This window comes from Laccaria bicolor, genomic scaffold (genome assembly GCF_000143565.1).
Source record: "Laccaria bicolor S238N-H82 LACBIscaffold_28 genomic scaffold, whole genome shotgun sequence".
Classification (NCBI taxonomy): domain Eukaryota; kingdom Fungi; phylum Basidiomycota; class Agaricomycetes; order Agaricales; family Hydnangiaceae; genus Laccaria; species Laccaria bicolor.
Genome location: NW_001889899.1, coordinates 141,322 through 158,615, shown reverse-complemented (window position 1 = coordinate 158,615; position 17,294 = coordinate 141,322). Strand labels below are relative to the sequence as shown.

General features: G+C 47.4%; 5 protein-coding genes across 5 annotated transcripts; 2 read left to right on the top strand and 3 right to left on the bottom strand.

Annotated features, from left to right (window-relative positions):
- Window positions 1-911: 911 nt before the first annotated feature.
- On the bottom strand, window positions 912-4,014 carry LACBIDRAFT_330580 (uncharacterized protein; the record flags this gene model as incomplete). The annotated part of the gene is made up of 13 exons (XM_001884829.1): window positions 912-1,009; window positions 1,227-1,288; window positions 1,344-1,478; window positions 1,583-1,797; window positions 1,848-2,391; window positions 2,467-2,524; window positions 2,574-2,686; window positions 2,745-3,066; window positions 3,219-3,246; window positions 3,296-3,361; window positions 3,413-3,613; window positions 3,669-3,847; window positions 3,876-4,014. 13 exons carry the CDS (start codon window positions 4,012-4,014, stop codon window positions 912-914), a joined length of 2,160 nt encoding a protein of 719 aa, XP_001884864.1.
- A 457-nt stretch (window positions 4,015-4,471) lies between these two features.
- On the bottom strand, window positions 4,472-4,762 carry LACBIDRAFT_304507 (uncharacterized protein; the record flags this gene model as incomplete). The annotated part of the gene is made up of 2 exons (XM_001884828.1): window positions 4,472-4,554; window positions 4,612-4,762. The coding sequence occupies 2 exons, from the start codon at window positions 4,760-4,762 to the stop codon at window positions 4,472-4,474; spliced, it is 234 nt and encodes a 77-aa protein (XP_001884863.1).
- A 6,764-nt stretch (window positions 4,763-11,526) lies between these two features.
- Window positions 11,527-12,399, top strand: LACBIDRAFT_330579 (uncharacterized protein; the record flags this gene model as incomplete). Its single annotated transcript, XM_001884927.1, has 2 exons — window positions 11,527-12,046; window positions 12,098-12,399. 2 exons carry the CDS (start codon window positions 11,527-11,529, stop codon window positions 12,397-12,399), a joined length of 822 nt encoding a protein of 273 aa, XP_001884962.1.
- Window positions 12,400-12,536: 137 nt separating this feature from the next.
- On the top strand, window positions 12,537-12,955 carry LACBIDRAFT_304505 (uncharacterized protein; the record flags this gene model as incomplete). Its single annotated transcript, XM_001884926.1, has 3 exons — window positions 12,537-12,560; window positions 12,672-12,859; window positions 12,934-12,955. 3 exons carry the CDS (start codon window positions 12,537-12,539, stop codon window positions 12,953-12,955), a joined length of 234 nt encoding a protein of 77 aa, XP_001884961.1.
- A 437-nt stretch (window positions 12,956-13,392) lies between these two features.
- Window positions 13,393-17,087, bottom strand: LACBIDRAFT_330578 (uncharacterized protein; the record flags this gene model as incomplete). The annotated part of the gene is made up of 13 exons (XM_001884827.1): window positions 13,393-13,749; window positions 13,802-14,038; window positions 14,062-14,084; window positions 14,229-14,436; window positions 14,485-14,589; window positions 14,691-14,947; window positions 15,046-15,130; window positions 15,668-15,926; window positions 15,993-16,000; window positions 16,168-16,306; window positions 16,390-16,451; window positions 16,642-16,732; window positions 17,080-17,087. 13 exons carry the CDS (start codon window positions 17,085-17,087, stop codon window positions 13,393-13,395), a joined length of 1,839 nt encoding a protein of 612 aa, XP_001884862.1.
- Window positions 17,088-17,294: the final 207 nt, after the last annotated feature.

Here is a 17,294-nt window from a genome sequence, read left to right as displayed (position 1 = left end):
ACCCCCTCCCCCTTCTCTGTAACATAGAATGTAGTAAAATAAATTTATGTAGGTATAAAATATACTTTGTTTTTGAAATGTCAATGTCTTAAGGAATTTAGCAGAAGGTCTGACCAGGGCCTGACTTGTTTAGATTTACTTATAAGAATTGCAGACTGGACACTGAAAGTCTGTTGGAAGTTGTGCCTTTTTTGCTTAGAAGTCCATTGAAAGTCCATTGGAAGTCCAGTGGAAGTCCAGCAGACTGAGAACTTAGCAATTATGATGGTTTCTGCCTCTGTCCATTGGAAATCCAACGGAAGTCCAGCAAATGTCCAACGGACACAGAATTCCGGCCAGTCCAACCATTTCTTACTTCTAAGTAGTTTGAGTGGACTTTCACTGGACTTTGCCTGGACTTGCAGCGGAATCCAGTCATGTCCAACGGACTCCGACGGTCTTCCGACGGACTGTCCACTGAGTCCATCGGAAATGGCAGGGTCCGATGAAAGTCCATCGGAGTCCGTTGGACAAGCAGTGGGAGTGTAAAGTACTGCTTATATACTACAAAATGTAACTACTAGAATATACTACTAATTACTAGATACATGTAAATTGTTCGGTGATGTTCTCGGACTTATTAATCCATCAATCTCGATCTATCTACAAAGTCCTCGAGATGCATGGAATACTTGACCATATACCAGGTGTTATTCCAACAGCATGCCCCTTCACTTTCCAATATAGCCATAGATGCACTCCGCTCACCTGCACTTGCAACCGTGCATTCGGGTTCAAGTTCACGACGTCTTCTGCCGAACCTCGTATCCCTCCGATATGTCGGTCCTATTACGCTTGATAGCCACGCGTTTTTAAATATGCTTGACGCGAGGTATAATGTTGGCGGTACAGGTGATGTCCCTCAACTCAAATCAGTTGCGGTTCACAGCTATGATGAGAGTATCGATGAGATCGTTGGCCTTGCCCAGGTGGAGTCGTTGAGGGCACAGGGAATGAAGGTGGATTTGCACTATATAGGATCCGGTACAATGGATTCATAGGGCTTTACCGTGACAAAAATTATCTTCCTAGGTACAGAGGGATTTGAGGAGGGTACAACAACAGTCCACCAAAGTTCTAAAATCTTACAGTCTCCCGTCAGCCAAGTGTATCGCGTTCCAAACCGAGCCTCTTCATTCTGCTTTCCCATTTACGATGGACTTTGAGCCTGACCGCCGTTGTCTTACAAGCCTTCTCTACGATTTTCACCACTCTCCAGTCACTCGGACCTGGGTTCGTAAGTTGATGTCTTCGGAACGACAGTTAGTTATCAATTTATAAGCAGGCAGTCATTCTAAACTTACTTATCGAGCAAATGACGTTTGAGACGGTCGATCTGCCAGAGACGGTTGATCGTGTCTGGGCATTTTCCACATTGATAAATCTCTGGTGGATCGTATCCGACACAAATAGGCTTTCGGGGAGGGATCAAATGTCGTCTGTCGTATATTACATCAACGTTGACGCTAGGCCGGTCAATGGAATGCCTTCAAGTTGAGCACATAAAATGTTTGTTTTCCCATGAAAATTGAGGGATACGCACTCTTCCGTTGCATGGCGGAGTGCCTTTGTCTTTGTCGTGGCGTCGTCGTAGTGTTCAGGACAGTGGTTACAACACCAGATATGGTCCCCGGGATTCGGGTAGGGTTGTTCACGTCTTCTGATAGATTCCGTTGCCTCTGTCGTTAGAAGCGCCCAAGATGCAAGGCGATGGCCTCCCCCGTCTGGCAACAATTTCCGATCGTTAACATGAGAGATCTATGCAGCCTCACATTAATTTTGGACAGCGTCGGAATTGTACGACTTACACATTCCCGCCATGTCAAAGCCTGTTTGCCAGAGACCCCCCCATTCCGTGATATTTCGCAAGTCTCACAGAAAAACCGAGCGTCCCTTGCGTCTAGATCATCCACAGTTGCCGTTGCCGGGTCCATATCCAAAAGACCAACTAATGTGAGCACGCAAGCTAGTCCCTCAAAGCTAAAGTTGAAGTTGAGCGCGTCCGGTGATTCAAGGCATCTAAAGTGAGAGCGCAGGTCTTTCAAGCCGATCAAGACCGAAGTGTGGCGTGTCGTCCCGACAATATCGCATATGGGACAGACGAAAACATTGACGGCGAGTTCCAAATTCGTGTTATTTGGTGATGCCATCCTAGCGTAGGGATTGGCGTAGATTTCGCTTTCTCGGGCTTGCATCCAAGAACTGAGGAAAGGTACCAGGTCAGATTGCACCGACCCTTCTGGCAGCTGTCCAATTTCGTTTGATTCCGAAGCAATGAAAACCGCAAATGGACTTTCCTCCAAGAACACAGCCTCATTTGGTAAATGTGACCACGAAATGGGAGGAAGTGTCCTTTGGTGAGTGATATATAGGTCATTCACCAACTTCTTTCTTGCGACGACCAATAACCGTCGATGTTCTGCCAACCTTCGAACCTTGTGGGCCTCGGAAATGTATAAGACGTCAAGAGCAAGTTTTTTAAAAGCTTTGTCCAACTTTTAGAAGGAGGATAAATCGTGAAGAGATAAGCTTACAACCGTAATTGACCTTGAATCTTTCACTGTACGAATATCGACCAAGAAGCTCGGCTGATGCAAAATTTAGATCCACTTGATCGTGGCCGCGTCGTAAAAGGACAAAAGTATGGCTAGGGATAAAGTGCGTCGTCAACATCTCTGAGAGGAAGATGCCAAAAATATGTTTACTGAGCAATCAATCTTTTCATCTGTTCCGCCTGTTCTTCCGAAACCTGTGTGGCCATCCGCACCATATACGCGTTGGCCTTCTTTGCATCCTGTACAATGACATCAACACAACGATTTTGACAAGGACGAGCGTATTTTACTTCAAGGCGACGACTCGCTTTGTCGATTACAAAGCGCTGAAATTCCTCAAACGCTTCTTCTACCCCAGGAGTTTCGAGATCCGAGATAAAAGTGGAAAACTTCACATTCATCTTCCAGATATCCCGCATCAAATATTTGGGCTCTTCGTCATATTTCAACTCAGTTGGGTAAAATAAAGGGTCTAGTTTGGGCAGTCGGTCAAAGCAATCTTATCAAACTTAATGAAGAAATGGACCTTGGTGGTAAGTGGATGGGATGCACTTCCAAAGGACATTTACATCAGGATTTTCGCTCCAAGATCCATCAGGATCAAGGGTAGACCTGTCGACATACATGGCATCCTGTATAATTCAGAAGGACCCTCCAGTAAATTGGAATCATCACAGCTCGTAATATTTATATTTGCTTACCATGCAGAACTGACAAAGCCGCCATTGTAGGTGAAAATCGATCATGGCACCCTTCCTTCCACAATCCTACGCCGTTGATCAATACCAATGTGATTCTCAAAGGATGAAACAGCCTACATCACACGTCGCCGGGCCAAACAACATCGAAGCCCATTGGGGTTCAGACACATCCTGAGGACACGGCGGCAGAACATCAGCAGAGTCCCTAAACGCCTCCTTCCACACAGCCGATGCCCGCCGATTCAGGAGAATGGCCCTCAGTTTCTTCGATGAGCGCACAACAGAATAAAGGTCGATAGGGTGAAGGAATTCAAAGATCTAATTGGTACGTGGCTCAGTCGCTTGATGGCAAGATGCTGAGTTCTGGACAAACCTCGAGGAGAAGTTCAACGGGAAGGTCCAGAGCGCGGGATATGTCTAGGGATACGCCGGTCCTTGAAGCCTTCATCTCTAACGTTCGATGCCGTTTTATTGCACCTGCGAACCAATTGCCTGAGATGGGGCACGGAGATGAGTATGATCCACATTTCCGAATCTTCGCCTGATAACTCACTGTTTCCAAACGATTGGTTAGAGTAACCGCCCATGTCAAATGGCGGAACCAGCCCATAAACCTCATTGAGCTCCGTGTCAGTCTGCAGGTTATCAAATGGCAGGATCCCGTTGTTCGGAAAGATCACAACGATCTCATCATCCGAGTCTTGATTCAGTGGTGGCATTGCCCATGGACTCGAACTGTGCAGAGTTCTGCGACTGTCAAGGGTTGAGTGATCTGGGAATAACGTAGTTTGAACGTAGTCTAATACCTTTGTTCAACGCGGAGGCGTTGTAATTAATGACCGGTGCCGGTGACCCTTCGCGCTACTGAAGTGATCTGAGGTAGATGGTGAAAGCAAACTTGAAGTCACTTGACTTTCTTGACAAAACATGACGTCATCGAACCGGCATTCGGACCGCCATGAATGTGACCACCTGTCTGCCCCCTTCACCACTCAATATCGTTACATTTTACATAAAAACAGCTATCTACGCTCCACCCCAACCTGCATAAGTTATCGTGTCCACCGACGATGTTATAGCTTCCGGCAGTCGATGTGAGTGGTTAGAAAAGCACTGATGACCAGCAGATTAAACGGCTCCGGAACGCCTCCAAGAGGGGGAAGGGTAAAGCTCAGGTCAGAAATCCGAGAGCTCAACTTTCAAGCAAACACGATAGACTGATGGAGCCTTGTACATGTACATGAGCTGCGTGGCGATCCCTGCGTAACGCTGATGAAGTTCAGTCGCACCCCAATGAGAAAAGACGAAGCACGTACTTAAATGACCAACCACGACGACACCCCAATCAGCTTGAGCTTGACACCATACCCAACCCGCTTCTATCTTCCTACATCGACCGACGGAAGCATGCCCGCAGCCACGTCCTCGCTCCGCCTCCCCCGCATTCGAAACCCCAGTCCAAGCCATGCGGATACCTAGCTCCCGTGTCCAAGGTACTTAACCCCCGCCTCCAGATCGTATGCACTCCCAATATCCATCACCCTCCGCGACTGCCTTGAATCTCCGTACCTTCTTCACCAAAAGAAGCATTAGAGTCCTGCATGGGGAACTATAGTTGAGCAACCACCACAGCTTGCCTCCTTGGTATTCTTTGGGCGTTAAGACGGTGTCGGAGGGGATGATGTCAAGGTCAAGGAGGCGAGACAAGGGGCGGGATAGTGTGTTCTTGGGTTTAGGCACTGTCGGATTCATCCGTTGCGTTTCGAAGGGTGTGAGATCGTTTTGTTTTCGTGTCCGCTGTCTGGAGATAACGAGGCGCCCAAACCCAGAGCCTCAACCGTGATACAGTCCTGCGAGAAGGGCGGAGGTGCATGAGCTGTACTCGGCCGTGTTGCTTGACTAGGGAACGTGGACGCTGCAGTGCATCTCCTCAAGGCGAACATTCGACATCAATCGTATTTAGCATCCCATCCCACGGACGCATAAGGTGTAAGAGGGCAGGTTTGTTTGATATTGGGGTAGATAATTGGCGGAAAGGGATGAAGGCACAAAAGAGGAAGAGGGTGAGAATAGAAGAAAGAGGCTGGGGAGAAAGAGGGCGATGAAAAAAGGGGGAGTGTGAGCGTCAAAAGGAGAAGGCAGATGAGGAAGGAGGTATATGTCAGAGAAAAGGGAACAGAAGTGCAGTGATTGGGGCGAGGTACGAAGAGGAAATTGGAGGGAGAGTGGGAGGGCGAGGGAAGGGGAAGGTGGAAGAGGAAGAAGGGAAGGCGAAGGGTAACCGGTAAGCGTCCAGGCTGAACCTCGGTGGGAAGGGGAGTTTGAAGCTCAGCGTGCGGGAGTCTGAATTATTCCGGCGCGTGGGGGTTCAAAAGAAGGGGCCTGGTAGAGGTGGGGTCAACATGGGGGGGAGAAGTGGCCATGCATTTCCAAACGCTTCTCGTAGGTCCAAAAACGACTGTGCGGAGAGGGTGAACTGAGAGGACTTGGGATGGAGTATCATGTCCCTTTCCACCTGTAACGCGTCCACATCCATGTCCTGCCCGATTGGCCATCTGAATATCCTTTCCGAGAGGATTAGTGCGCTGATATACGAGCCATGGCATTCAGAAAGTTGGCATAGCTTCTTCATATCGATTTCGGCTTCCAGAGGGGGGTAGGGATCTTTCCTCAACTACGGAATCGATTGCGTACAATGTAGAGGCCCTGCCGAGGGCGTGTTTACAGCGGAGGCAAAGGCCCATTCAGCGGATTGGGGTGCCGGCAGGCGAGCGTGTGGGTGTGTAGCGTTAGCTAGTCCTGGGCAGACGCCAAAGGCCCATTACCAGCTGTAGGCGCCCGGCCCTGACGCGTTGGTGGATAGGCCGAAAGATAGGTTGTACCATAGTGGTACACTGTATTGACATTCAGGTCAATCAATTTCTATGTGTGTCTCGTCAGCGTTTTACGGGGTGAATGTGGAAAGAAGGGGAAGAACGAGGAGCCACGGAGCGTTGAGGCAAAGGGGGAAACGAATGGTTGAAAAGCGGAAAGAGTTAGAAAAAAAACGCACCATGGTCCTAGACTTCTAGTCTCCATAATCCAACTTCTCTTGTACCGTTGACACTGGTACCGACAGCAAACGGATCCGTTGTTCCGTACTAGATGGGGGTTGCTGTCGCCCTTAGAGACACGACGCAAGCACTAGGCGCAATAGAATTGACGTTGCTGTTGGTTTGATCTTGATTCTTATGAGCAGGACTCGGAGCGGAATGATGGCCAGGAGAGCGCACGGGCCATTCCGAAACTCTTCAAAAAATATGATGGCCAACCTTAGGCAAATCACAAAAGTAAGAGGCTTGTACAACCTTCTCGACACATGCGGAACTAAAGGATATACTGTGTAGACGAAACAATTATACAGGCCGCGCGGCCCTATTTGTTGAAACTTTACGACCGACCTCCTTGGCTCCCCTCACTGGCAAGATAACTTTCCACCGTACGCATCACAATACTGAAATCCACGGCGTCCTTGACCTGCTTTGTGCAGGAAACGAAGTTCCTATGCTACTCAAGGCCGCATGCTATCAATTAACACAGGTACCAACCACGACCTTTGTCAAAAGTTTCCTCCTCCATGACTTCCGTTGAAGCCAGATCTTCCTACATGGCCTCCATCATATACGGACCCACCATGGCCCCTCCGCGGCGTAACACACGGCTTCCCCAATACTTTAGGAGCCAAGAGTCGCCCTCCAGATCCCCATTCTCTAAAGGAGGCCACCCTGCTGCCACAAGGCATTCGAAATATTGAGTTTCGGCACGGTTGACGCGTGGGTGGCCGTTACTTGTACTCGAGCCACCGCCATTCATGCCGCAGAGGGAAGTCAAGGTCAAAGCATGTGGATGGCCCCACAAAGTTTGTGCACAAAACAACACCCCTCTGATCCAGGTTCGAGTTCTACTCGCTTTGTATCTTGTGTGTGTTTACCATATTCAACAGGTCACTGCTGTGCAAAATGTACGATTACTGTGAAATTTTGCATGGCTACGCCCGGCGGTCGCACAGCAGTGCACGGTCATGCACTGTAAATTTCCTGTGCCCAAAGCATGTGGTCAGAAAACAATCTCCACGCCACTTTGCTTGGTCCTTGTCGCTGCCTTTAGTATTTCGGTGGACACGGACCTTCAGGGTCCATCACGTTGTCCTCGAGCTTAAAAACCGAAACGCCATCAGGTCTTTTCAGCGCATCAAGCTTTCCCCCCATCTCAGCTACTCAATCCGACCGTGCTGGTACTCCCCATAGGCTATCATGGGTACGGCCAATACTAAGAAGTGAGTTGTCTACAATCAGCAAAGTGGTTAGGCACGCGCTGACAGCACGCAGGTTCAAAAACTCGGAAATGCCTCTGGAAGAAGAACGGGTAAAACTAGAAGCGAAAGTTGTGGAGCTCGACGATCTTATCAAGGTACACCTTGACTGCATGGCTAACTTGACGAACCACAGTGTGGCGGTCAAACGCCAGTTGAATGCCCGAGTCCCGTTCGCGCGTCTTCCAATCGAGCTTGTAACAATGACTTCCATATGGCGGTTGTTCTGCACATTTAATCCCCGCACGCAACTTTCCGAGCGCGCACGCAACTTTCGACCAGCGCGCAACTTTTGGATGCTAAATTCGGTTGTTTGGTCTAGCATTTCTCATGCAACGTCACCCAAGCAATCCTCAACATCGTCCCTCGTTGAACACGGCAAGCTCACATAATGTACATCTATTTATTGCCTAAATCTTCTTTTCTCTGTTTCAATTTTAAAATAGTACGTAGAGTATCATTGCAGAATCTATTGTATCAAATAATTTGCATTGAAACTAAGGTACGAGCTCATTGTGCTTGACAGCGAGCGGCATATGTCCGTCAACGTGTGACAGTGTAGAAGGTTGACGTTGCAACATGAGAAGCGATCAGGCGGAGTCTCAATATCCTTCTAAGGTAAATTCCATCATCAGGATCGGAATTATCGGCTTGATCATTGCCAACTACCAAATCCGGTACTGGTTCTCACCATATCCCCCGAGCCACTGTTACTCTCAAGCATTTTGTTATTTATGCTGTAATTTAGTGTGTCATGTATGTTATTTGATAGAAAGGTAGTATAATAGTATAGCAATGAGAATATAGGGGCAGTTTACATGGGAGATGGTGCATGGAGAGGGGTGGAGGAGCATACTACTCATCAGTTACATCACCAGTCTTGCCAATAACCTTCATTACTACGTATAACAACTGATTCACATGCTACAGGATACCCTTTGGTCAATTTGAAGCAAGCAGATGGCCTGGGGATGACTATAAGAATTAATATGAAGGAGATGAATAGGTATTAGGAATCAGTGAAAAGTGCGAAATTGTGACCTGGTCATTTTAGATAAAAATTATATGAAGTGGTAGAAGGTAGGGCTGGGGTAGCTAGAGGGTGGTTCAAAAGGAATTACATGGAAGAGTTGATGCCTTTACATAGTCGGAAGTTGCGCTGTGCGGTCAAATTTAGCATCCGAAAGTTGCGTGCGGGGATTAAATGTGCAGAACAACCGCCATACTTCCACTTCGCTTGCAACGCGGACTATGAGCCTTTTTCACCCCTGCGCATTGGGAGTATCTGTCACCACTGGCGCACTATAGCTTGGTCCGCATCTGAACTCTGGAGCTCCGTTACAGTGGGCTTGGAAGTCTCAAGGGAGGCTACGAAAAAGCAGGAAGATCTCCTCAGTGATTAGTTATTGCAGGCAAGGAAACAACCATTGTCCATAACGATCGCAATTCACGAAGAACACGACCTGTGGTGGGAAGATCCCCCAGCTGACAACTCGGTCCTCTCTTTGCTGCTTGCGCACTCCGGACAATGGCGCTCCGCTGATATCGGCATTCCAAGCACATTGTTGCACCTTCTGCCTGACTGGTTCAACGCGCCTATTCTTGAACGTCTCACGGTAAGATGTGATCTTGAAGGTTACTCAGATTTTCCAGTGATTGTGCATGCACCTCGGCTTCATTCGGTGACTCTGGTTGGTTTATATCAAATGCATCCAGTGATGCTTCCCTGGGAGCAGGTGAAAGCGCTTCAGATCGAAGGGTATGGCATCCAGGATTACCTGGATACTCTCTAGCAATGCTCAAGCCTTGTGGATCTCGTGCTGAACGAGCAAGGCTGTAGAAGACGCGAGTCTACCACTACACCCCTTACGGTCATCAAGCTCAACAGCCTCAAATCGCTTCGTGTCAATGTTCTTGGCGAAAACTATTTGATGCTGGACAGGCTCTCTACACCCCACCTCGAGGACTTAAATGTCTTTTCCTCTGAAATCAGCCAAGCTTGTTTGAATTCCTTCCGGACCCTCATCTTCCGCTCGAGCTGTGCGGAAACTATAACGCGCTTCTCCTTTCTCGGCTACATATTCTCGGAGCAAGAAATGACCACATCTTTCCAAGCTGGTTCTGTACAACTCCAAGCACGCCCCTCCATTCTCCAGTAGATTCATTGATGCGCTACACTCACGCGCCGGAAGCACAGACTCGGAGAGTTTCCTTCTGCCACACCTCAAGCTCGTCCACTACACCGGCCCAATCATGCTCGATGCGAGATATACCAATGCCAGTAAAGCTGCTAAACTCGAAGCGGTCTCAATTCGCGGCTACGATCAAGTTGTTAAGAAAATTTCTGATTTACCCCAAGTGCCGATGTTGCGGGTGCAAGGACTGGTGGTGGATGTACTAGAGTAGCTTGACACGATCTCGAATTGAGTTGTCAGTGCGTACGCGCGTATCCTTGGTGCTTTGGTGTTTGACCCTTTGATTGAATCTACACGAGACCTCTTATATATGGCACCGTTGAAATATACGCACCCCTTGAAGCTTTCTATTATGTATGTTGGGTAAGAATTTCGTGTTCATGACTTAACTATGTAAGTCGATCATGGCCTCTGGAGCCTTACAGTGGGGGTGCAGGATCAAATATCTCTTCAACAGTAGTGTCCAACCCCGACCTAACCAACATCCTCTGCACACTTGAATTCAAGACTGTCATCTCCCCCACGTCATGCAGGGGTATCGATCCAGTACACAATGCCATTTCCCCTTGCTCCCTACCCTTCTCCTGCGCCTTATCACCCCCAAGATAACCTCCCCTCGCGATACTCAACCGCCGGCGTATCCAAACCATGCAAACCTCCAAAATCTGGATCCGACCCAATCTCCGCAACTAGCTTGAACTCCTTCGAAAACGGATGCATCGAAATGGGGATCTAACTGCTTCTTTCCTATTGACGTGTAGAGGCAAAAGTGAGGATAACATTGAGGTCGAGGTCAAGAGCACTCTAAGGGGCTCGAGTTTGATGTCGTTAGCAGCAGCAGCGGGATTATCCTTCGCGTCCGCTGTCTGGGAATACGTAGACGCCCGCCCTTCCCACTGTCCGATACCTTAGGCAGAGAATCCCAACTCATCGTATTAGTTACGCACACATGAACTGTGTGATAAAAGATGTTTGGCTTGTGTGCGCAGCTCGAAGAAAGACCGGAGACGGAAGAACGATGGAAGGGGGACAGCGAGATGGAGATACTGCACAGAGGCGTTGTGTTTCATCTTTCGGGGTGGATATGCTGTTGATATTTTGGGTAAGTACATTGTGTGAAAAGAGTAAAAGGAGGGGGAAGAAAGGAAGAGGAGGAATGGGAGGAGAAAACAGGAGGGGAGGGGAGGGGAAGACGACAGAAGAGGGAGAGCAGGAAAGGGGTGTGGACTCGAAAAGAGTCAAAAGACAACTCCTTTCTTTAGTCGTCAGGTGTCGAGACGAGGAAGAGAGGGAAAGCACTCACTCAGTACTCATATCTCAATTGCAAATTCCGAATCTCACGAGATGGTTGCCGTAATGTCCAGGACACGGATTATAAGGCTCTGCTTGTGTGTGGTAGTGTTTGATCATGTTTAACCGATCCGCCTAATATATGACGACATCATTCAAAATTGGTCTAAGAACATACAATACAGCCCTTCTTTGCTTGTCCTCCCCCATCATCATTAGGTCAACTGCTTCTGTGAGACCTCACCAACTACCCTCTTCATCTCACTGATGCAATAAACGATCAGGTGCGACCTAGGACCTACATTTTCTTACAAAGACAGCTCATTCCAAACCCACTTCTGTGAGTTCAACTGAACCCATGCGCCTCCTATCACTAAGTTTTATTCACAGAAAACATGCCCAACATCAACTATCTGCTTCCCCAGGCCTTCACCCCCAGTGACTGTTCTGGAATCACCAACCCCACAGAGTTGGAAGCCATGCTCAAATATGCCCTGTCTAGGTACAAACTTCACATTGAACGCACCTATAAGTCTCAAGTTGCCTGGGCTGCTTTGTTACTACCACCATTTCTCAATGAGCCTGCTGATGCCCCCACACTCACCATGGCTCAGCGCATCATTGAAAAGAGGGAACTGATGCCACATTATCAGCCTTTTGGAGAAAAGCACTATGAACCAGGCCAGCCTCAGGATGATATCCATGAGATCCGAGACACCATCCTCATTGATGCCCAGCCGCTTTTCACATACTCGTGTGCTGACAGGGTTGAACAACAGGTCACCCACCATGGTTTAGACATCAGTGGAGGAGCAGAGTGCATATACCAACACCAGCAGAGCAGCTTTCCTGTTGGTGCCTATGGAATCACAATCCCACCCTACAACCAGGACATTAGTCAGGCTGCCATGCGTTGTGAGTTCTTTGATGTATAGCAGTTTATCCCTTCCATTCATGCCGATTTAGCTTTCATGCAAACACCAATTCAGACCAACCATTGGATCATGTTCATCCCCACTACTGGCTTCTCACTGAAAAGCCAACTCATCTTTAGCCACCCTAATAGTGGTTTCAAAGAAGTGTTCAACCACTATGGTCTGGCAACACCTCACCTTTCCCCTGGCACCTATTTGCCATATGACATAGTTGCTATTGGCGACACCCTGATCCCAGAGGAGATACCAGGCACCCATATCACCAGCAGCAGCACCAGTGAATCATGTGTCTTTGTCACAGAGAACACTGGATCCACCTCTCATTCCACATGAAGGTTAGATTGGAATGGTGATGTAGCATTGGATGTCCATGAGGCTGATGTGTGTTTGGTTTGTGACTTGATTCAGATTTTTACCTTTTACCTCTCCATTGTCTACTACAAGGGGTATGTAAAAAATTTGTTTAGTACATGACGTTGTATTTTTCATTTAAGGTCAGTTTTTACCATCCCCCCCTGCCCAACCTTCCTAATTAGGAATATATTTCCATTTTAAGCGGTCCCTGAGTTCTATTTTCAGTGGTCCCTGAGCTCTATTTCTGTCAGCGTCACTTCCATCTTGCTGCAGTGGAGTCACCAACAGAGGAGTCAACAATTATTAACACACTGCGCACCCATTTGGCAAAAGACTGGTTGTTGAAGGAGACACCTCGTGACCTCAGTTGTTTCCGCGTACGCTTTATTTGTTCATTCTCGATCTCTCGTCTCTTTTCAATTACCCACATTTACCTCCGGTATTTACCAGTCTTTACTCAAGCCACCCGTTTTTCTCATATAAATACTCAAACCTTATTTCCCCTCTCCTCAGTTGTCACCACATCCGTGTCTGACTGAGGTGAGTTTATTCCTACTTACATTTACATACTCGATACTAACACTACCTGTTACTTAGATCTTCATACGTTAACAGGTAGCTTAACAATATAGAGTCGTCACCACATCCGTGTCTGACTGAGATCTTCATACGTTAACACTGGTACACTAGTGTTTGAAAGTCCGGTTCGGTCTAGTGTTGCCACGGCTCAGCTAGCCGCAAGCCAGCTCGCTGAACCGGCGGCTTTTGCCGGTTCTGGTTTGTGGATCGCTCGAGAGCTGATCAAATCCGGTTCGGCTCAGCTTAGTCGGTGGCTTTGAACTGGTTATAGCCGGTAAATGTTGCGGCAATTGATGACTCGCGCGTTAAGTAGAATGAGGGTAAATATATAATAGAATTCAAGGAGAATGTACATTGTGATGGTAAGTAAAGTTGTATACAATAATATCTCTATCAATCCTCGTCATCCTGTCCAACAACGTGAATTACCTCATCAATATCTATACCATCCTCCATAATTTCTGAAGTTAGCTTCCCTAACAAATCCACTGCATCTTCGTCGTCATCTGCGTAGTACTCGAGTTCGTCTTCTGTGACAGCCCATCCCTCCGTAAAGTTTAGCCGTTGCTGCTTGAGCAAAAATTTTAACATTTGAAGCGCCTCCATTAGAACAGGGTGGATTCGATTTCGCCTCTTTGTATCAGTTTCAGCACTGGATGAAAAAACGCGCTCGGAAGGAACCGAGGATGCTTGAATGGGTAAATAATCTAATGCCATCGCATATAATATTGGATGAGTTTTATCGCCTATCTGTAAAGAAATCAGTGACGCAAATTGGAAAATAGTGAGGCATTGTACTTACCGCCCAAAACGCTACAATATCTGTGCCACGCGGTGAGAGCGGCCCATTTTCGTACGACTCAAACTGTTCTTCAACTCCTTGGACCTGCTGCGAAGAAGCACCCGAAACATCCATCATATCTTCGAGCCCGTATTGTCCAGCTAAGTCATGCCAGCTTTGCCTCTGTTGCTGCAAGGCCGCTGTACCAGGTGTAGGTTGTTGAACTTGTCCATGAAGACGGTCATGGTATTTTCGCATCTGCAACAAGTATGTTAGCGTACTGTCACCGTAACAAACTGAGACACTTATGGTATTCTTTATAATTACAGTGGCCCTGGCAACGTAATTAGGCTCCCAGTGTCGTCGAATCCACAACAATCATATTGAGGGATTGAGAACTGATGATGTCAAGTTATTAAATGATCTATGAATTTGAACCTTAACTCACACATCGCAATAATGTAGGCAGGCGAATCATCCATTTTCTTGTAGTAAGTTGTCGCCCAGTCGATACCGATATCCATCCATCGGGCCAAGTGGGGGTGTTCTCTCCCAAGTTGCTCCCATGCCGTCATGAACATTTTGAACGCGGGAATTGCGCCTGATAAAACGGGAGTGCGCTCTTTCGACATGATTTTCTGCACTTGATGGGGTACCTAAGAAAAAGACTTAGCCTCGAACAGGTATCAATATTAGAGACATACACCCAGTACGATCTCAAAATCCTGGAGTACAGTCCATTCCATATCAGTAAGTCTAAGTTTCGCAAGCTCTCTATTGACGGGCAAAGAAAGAAAATACTCGACGGCCTATTTTCATAAGTATACACTTATAAAACGATAGAGTTCAAATGTACCGGGCGTAGTTTACGAAACCGATTGATCATGAAGTAAAGAGAGTCCCACCGAACCTTCATGTCACGTATAAGTTGTGCCTGCTTAACCTGTATAGTCATGGTCAGATCCCCGGTTGACTTGAACCACCCTTTCTTGTTTCCATCCTCTATTACTTCTGCCAGATGGTCATGTCGTTGACCTGAGGCGCGTACTGCTTGTACGGTACTCCGGCACAATGCAATTGGGTCGCGAGCAATTGCTTCTTCGTAGCTCTGATTATCGGGATCGCTTGGAGGGCCTGATGCGGATGCGACGAATCCCCCTGTATCATCTACCAGGGTGATATCAGTAAATGCATCGATGATGTGATTCGAACATATGTTGGTAACGTGTGGGAAGCATCTTATATGATTCTCCTTGTGATTAAACTCAATGTCGCGAGGGCGTAAAAGTAACTCGAGTTCTCTGAGGAAGCATCGTTGAGCAAGCAGTTATCGAGAGTCCAATGGCCTCCCTGTGCACGTAAGCATAAAGTAGAAAAGGGAAAGAAAATGAAACATAGACGTGCCTTGACTGTGATCCCAACTCGATCCAAGAGATGGAGGACAACCCTTGCTAGCCTCTTCCTGTTGTGGCTTCCTCGAAGACGGTGAAATGCGATGAGTGTAGAACACAGCTGAAGACCCTTGGTAGACTTGTCTCTATGTATCCAATGTGCGGTAATGGCCAGGTATGGGTACCGAGCTTTTGTTGACCAAATATCCGCCATGTAGGAAATGCGTCCTGGCACATCCTAGAGCGATCAGTGAATACAAGGAAACAAAGCAGTCAATTGAAACAACATACTGCTAATTCCTGTTTTAGGACCTTGAAATACACATGCCATGCCTTGATAATGGATTCGCGCATCTTCGTTCAGCGGGGAATGTCTTTGTCCTCGAGGTCCTCACGTAAAAGCAAGAGGAGCTGTCGAAATTCTGGGCATTCAACAACATTTATAGACTACGAAGAAGGTTAGACTAATACCAAACATTAAAAGTGCTTTACCAACCTGATCATCTGCAACGATGAAATTGAGAAGATGCTGTATCAATGCCTCCTGGGAAAATGGCAGACATTGTGTTTCATGTCCAGGGGGCGCAGGGGCTGTTCCAGTTTCGCTTGCGAGTGCAGGGACTTTCCATCTCATTTCACGACACTTCTGGAGATAAATATCCTTGTGGCGGCTTAGGAGGTGGTTGCGCAATGGGTTATTTAAGGTGGACACTGAGAAGCTACCTGCACCCTGGCGCAAGTCTATCCCATTCGCCCTACATAACAATCCTTGTCAGTACAATGTATAAAATTATCGATGACCACGTACCTGCATAGCTTACATAGAGTTCTGCTTACCAGAGGCGTCTTGTATCCGCGTTCAAAGAAAAAATCAATATCTGGGGCTGTTCGGCTCCGTGAGGGTTCTGAGGCTCTCTCAGAAGGCGTGACAGGTCTGGTGGAGGCAGCAGAGCCAGCTACAGGCTCGACACTCGCGGGAGAGATTGGTTGTTGTACATCTTCATCGGCAGAATGTTCGTCCAAAGGAGTGAAGTCGAATTCTTCTCCAGAACCGGCATCTTCACGAAAGTTGACTGGCGCTGCTCTATGGCCAGCTGTACGAGGAGGTGCTGGCTGCTGTGTCGGTTTTCTGGCTCTACCTCAGGCCATTACGAAGCTGGGTGATTTACAGAGATAGAGATATTGTTTGGTATTTTATACAGAACCATAGCACCTCACATGCCGTTAGCGCGTGTTTCTATCGTAATTAATGTAACAGTTGATTCAATCGAATGTCTCATCTACTAAGACGTTACAGATAACTAACTTGAGGCTTTACAGCCTAAAATGTCGAACCTAGTACACCCGTCTCAATCGGGGAGCTGTTGAGGAGTGGCTTCATCCAGCTCAACAGGGTTCTTGTTGTTATCGATGAAATCCTTTACATGTATGTTAGTACCATGGAAATAATTTGAGGCATGATCGACATACTGAATCTATCATCCTCCGATCCTCCACCCACATTGTCGTCGCATTGTCCACACCAGCCTCAATTGAGAAACTTGCAAAGGGCACAAGGAATCTGCCGAGAAAGTGAAATAAACACGAGGTTAATAGCAATGAGTAAGGCTGACCTTTATCCATAATGAAGAACGCAGGAGAAGGCTTCTTCGGCGTGATCGATAGAGATCATAGAGTATTCCAATCCCATACCAAGGCTTTGGGTCCACAGATGAATGCACATTATCCACCAGGCATCGTGCATCCAGGCACATTATCAATCGCATATCTGGGTGTGTCACCCATCACATGTCTGGGTGCATTATCCATCGTGCGTCCAGATGCATTTACGATTGTGCGTTCAGGCACACCGTGGACCCATGTATCTGACCGTGTTTCTCTATCCATCGTGTATCCACGCACACTAACCCAGACATTTTATCATGGCTTGTACTTCTTTTCACGGCTATTCTAACACTATTTACTGGGCATAGCTACGGGGTATCTACTGTGATGTAACTACTACAACATATCTACTATATCTAAGATGGAAGGAGGGATGGGGAAAGGAAAAGAAAAGCGAAGAACGTTCCAGCGCTATATATCCCAGGCACTTTAGGGCCGCTTTTGATTGAGGGCAGGCA